This window comes from Achroia grisella, unplaced genomic scaffold (genome assembly GCF_030625045.1).
Source record: "Achroia grisella isolate CSIRO2021 unplaced genomic scaffold, CSIRO_AGI_Agris_v1 utg971, whole genome shotgun sequence".
NCBI classification, from domain to species: Eukaryota; Metazoa; Arthropoda; class Insecta; order Lepidoptera; family Pyralidae; genus Achroia; species Achroia grisella.
In genome coordinates, this window is record NW_026713077.1 from 156,481 (window position 1) to 161,125 (window position 4,645).

Genomic DNA, 4,645 nt, shown 5'->3' on the forward strand with positions numbered 1-4,645 from the left:
TTTTGTAATTATCAATCGCCTGTATATATGAACATCACCAGGAACATCACGTTATCATGTGACATCCGTGCTACCACTCATGTGTTGTCATTCCAGAGGAATATGACGTCCTTTCTCCATACCAATAAATTGTAAGCTGAAATAGATCGTAGAGAGGTCAAAGCATCTGACGTTTAAAAAAATATTCCAAAAGCACTATTGCTTTTGGATTATTTTTTTATTAAAACTCTAAATCACAATATATTCATTATTTATATTATTTACCTCGACAAGAGAGGGAGATACCTTTATTTGCCATAAAATTATTCGTGTTAACACACTGTTAATAATATAAATAATGTATATTAAACGTATATTAAATTAAGGAAAGTTTGAAAACAACTGTATATTCATACATTACATACACTTTGTTACATTGTTTATCTAAAGATAGGCTCCTACAAGATTTGGCTGAGCAGGGACAGAAACACGCTGAAGGTGAGAGATGAAGATGAGGGTACAACGGGCCTCTTAAACCTACACCCGTGTCACAAGTCACAGATACTGCTCCCAGTTTCTCTTCTCTGCCACGATGGACCCGGCACCCGCAACGTGAATACATGGAATGCTTCTTAGCATTCCATGTATTATTATGTATTATCATGTATTATTACATCTATCTCTTTTTTAGATTTTATGATGTATATTTTTTGTAATTTTATCTCATCCTGCTCTAAATTATTTAGTCAAAGATAGGTATCACATTCAAAATTAAAAGTACCTACATTCCAGACGAATAGGACCAAAAAAGTTTCGTCAGACACTGTCGTCGGAATTGTTTTCTTTTGTACATTAAAATTTTTTTCAATTCAATTTTTCTTTCATATATAAAAATCTATATTATATATGTATATTTATATATAAAAGTTAGTGTCATTGTTAGTTGCCATACTTGTCCGATTTTGATGAAATTTTATATTTATACTCGGTTTGAGAATAGGTTGTTATCTATTTTTATAACCCTGAGAGATAAATGAAGCTCAACCCAACAAAATTTGAGAAAATATTTTATTTTTTATTATATAAAAAATACATACAATCTTAATTTTTCTAGCGATGTTACTTCAATTATGTCATAAGCAATGTTTGCCGGGTTAGTTTTTTTTAATTACAAGAATGCAAACTGCAATAAAACTATGATGTATGTAGAGAGTAGACTCATCTGCTTCAACGGCAGCTTCCCATCCACAGTAAATATACGGCACGCTCTCATTTTACAGAACACCGTACGATTTACTCGTTGTACGTTTTTGCACATTCTTTTTCTTTCATCTGAAGTTTTAATTTACACTAGTTATTTTATCAAATGTATATATTAACTAGTTGTGCCCGCAATTTCACGTTAAATTTCGATAAAAAATATAGCCTATATGTTATTCTGATGCAAGCAAGGTATATTACTGTATAGTTTCGGGTGGTTTTACATAGCATGAAGGAGTAACAAACATCCATACTTACAAGATTTCGCGTTTATTATTAAGATGGTGATGAAGCTAAAACTTTGTACACCTGTTTACGACAATTACGCGGATGGAGGAGTATCCAATTTCGCACAGTTATAGTTTATATGGAGAACGAGTAAATTACACTACTATTTCTTTAATATTTGTATAAAAATAATTAAAAAAAAATATATATATATTATACTAACTACCAAGTATTTGTCATACACAAACGTTGTATATACCCTTTTGTTTATTGCTTATACAACTGCTAGTGTCTTAACTAATAGAACCTTAATAAGGTACAAACTTATAATTTAAATTAATTATGAATTTCGAGCACTGGGCGATCACTGGTTAGGTATCATTTTAGCCCATTTCATTATTTAATTTTTATTATTCAATTAGACTTATTAAACAAAGTACAAATTTATTACATAATTAATTTATACTTTGTTTAATAAGTCTATACTACTCTGTGTAGACTCTAATAACGGTCGGAATTTGATCACCAATAGCGAAAGTCGTAATGATTCCAGTATCGGTGATCAGGTTTCGGCACTGAATATTTGTAGTCTTACATACGCTAATGGCAATAGCATAGTAAAGAAAATAATATAAATCCCTACCTTAGCTGAATTCCTCTGTATAAAACTTCATCCGTTATTCCGTCCCGTAAAGGTGAAAGGAAAGAGCAATAATACACATAAATAATTGATCACCACGCGGCCCCTTATTTCATTACCTTTGCACCCTCTTCTTTCACATATCAAAGGCCTTTTTATTTAAAAAAACTGTTCTTTTGAGGTCAACCAAGCGAGGACAGATTGTCCTGGTGCCGTAAAATTAGAAGAATCGACCCCATATAAAGATAGAGAGTGTAAAGAAGAAGAAAAGAGAGTAGTTATGAGGTTACTAAAACTAACCTGACTGTCCTTTGGAGGTTATGAGTAGTATGCACTGTAATTGGACGTCATTTACAGCCAAATAAAACTTTTCATATATGCTGCATAGATTCACATATAGAAACACGTTTTTCCCAATCCATAACATAGTAAGGAGAATTGTTAGGTAACTAAATAACTGAAATAGAACGTTACAAATATTATTTAATATATTACACATTTTCAATTGTAATCTTTATTTTGGTTTCATTAATTACTAGGGATCCGCCCCGGCTTCGCACGGGTTCCTACTACAGAATGTCCTTATAAACAACGTTTACAGCATTTTTGTTACTAGACAATACGAACATGTTCTGTTTAGCGCCGCCGGCAGGGCCAGTACCGCCGCACCGCTATGTCCTTGCATTTTAAATCTGTAATATCTTCGGAAATTACAGAAAAAATTCCGAAGATATTAAAATCTCTAAAATATCAGTATAATTCACTTTTATTTTGATTTCTTTGTTCATTATTATTTAAACACAGTTGACCCGCGCGCAAAGTCGCCTGTATCACATTATATTTCGCCAAATTTACATAATATGGTATAAAATTATAGCCTATGTAAAATTGTGATGTTTAATCTATTTTGCTGTAAAGTTTCATCAAAATCCGTTCAGTAGTTTTTGCGTGAAAGAGTACAAACATCCATTCCTCAATACTCACAAACTTACGACGTCATAACAATATAAGATGGTAGCTTGCTTACCTTATCATCAGATGACATTGTGGAATGCAATGACCAGACCACTCTATATGTATATACCAGACCGTGACTGAAGTTTAAGAATTCTTTGTACAGTATCTGAAGTTAAAGTTAATATTTATTATTTCTATAAATAGGGTTAAATAGTGTTGAGTTAAAAACCACAACCATAAAAATAGAATTCATGAAAATGAAGCAAAGTGGAAAATTGAAAAGAAAACCATTAAAAAAACTGCACGACCACATTAACAATGCAGTATGAAAAATTCTAAATTTATTTCCAGATTTGCCTACATTTTCTACATACTTTTTCTGAAAAAGTGGGCACAATTTCTATGCAGGATGCATGTTGCTGTATGCATCCTGTCAATTGTTTCTTAGAACAGAAACCTCTAATAAGTCATATTAATTATTTTTTTAATGTTTTCCACTTCTTTTGAAATGAAGAAAGTTATATTCTTGAATTAAGCGTACCAAGTACGTTAGTAATGTACCTTTTTATAAAGTACCAACCACTTTATAAAAAGGTATATTAATTATTGATGTTTAATAATGAAAAAACAAATACTATTATCTAATTTAGATACTACTCTAAATTCATACTCACCACTGTTTGATGACATGTATTGTTTAATTTGTAAGCTTCTATTATGTCCACGTATGTCATAAGCATTTTGTCCCAGTAACCACCGACATACTTCAGTTCATTATTATATTCATTCCATTTAACTTGATAACTCCACAATTTTAATTCATATAATATATATTTCAATATTTGTGTCGTGTAAATTAATGGATAATCGAATACAATTAAAATAAACGTGCACACTGGATTCAGAAAAAAAGGATTCGCTTTTTGAAAAATAATGAAAAATGACGTGAAAAAAAATAATAATATGAAAATGCACAACCAGTTCTGCATAGCCATGTGTTTGAGCATTTTATCGTTTGACATTAACGAATCGTGGATTTTCTGTATCATTACAATTAACTGTACATTGTTTGTGCTCTGTGTTATATTTACAATAAGAAATAAAACAAATGCCACAGAATAAAAACCGGTGTCTATTAAATTTATAAACTGTATGTTCTGATCATATTCTACGAAATATAAATAAACGCGTATAAAATACAAAGACAAGTATAGAAATGTGCCAATTATGGATATGATATTTGAAATCACTCCCTTTGGTGTTATGAAATTGTCGCGTATGTAATAATTTGGTAGAAATGACAATTGTTGAAATGTATAGAATGGTAGAAGCATTGTTTGTATATTGTTTGATAGTGCATTGTTGAGTAATATCTCAGATTTTGATAATGAAACACGTTTCACTGTCATGTCTCGGTTAGGAATAATGTGTATATCGTTAGGGGTCAAGCGAGGAAACATTAATTACATTATATGTTACTATTACAATAATGAAAAAGCACATTTGACGAAATAGACAAAATAAAGTAATAAGATCCATCAGTTAATAAATATGATGACGTTATATCCATTGTTTTTTTTA

The 4,645-nt window shown here is 30.8% G+C and overlaps 1 protein-coding gene across 1 annotated transcript; it reads right to left on the minus strand.

Moving 5' to 3' along the window:
• Positions 1-1,077: 1,077 nt before the first annotated feature.
• Positions 1,078-3,971, minus strand: LOC131854247 (uncharacterized). The gene is made up of 4 exons (XM_059205378.1): positions 3,739-3,971; positions 3,135-3,230; positions 2,408-2,564; positions 1,078-1,311 (listed from the first exon to the last, which is right to left on the minus strand). The coding sequence occupies exons 1-4, from the start codon at positions 3,802-3,804 to the stop codon at positions 1,148-1,150; spliced, it is 483 nt and encodes a 160-aa protein (XP_059061361.1). The 5' UTR covers positions 3,805-3,971; the 3' UTR covers positions 1,078-1,147.
• Positions 3,972-4,645: the final 674 nt, after the last annotated feature.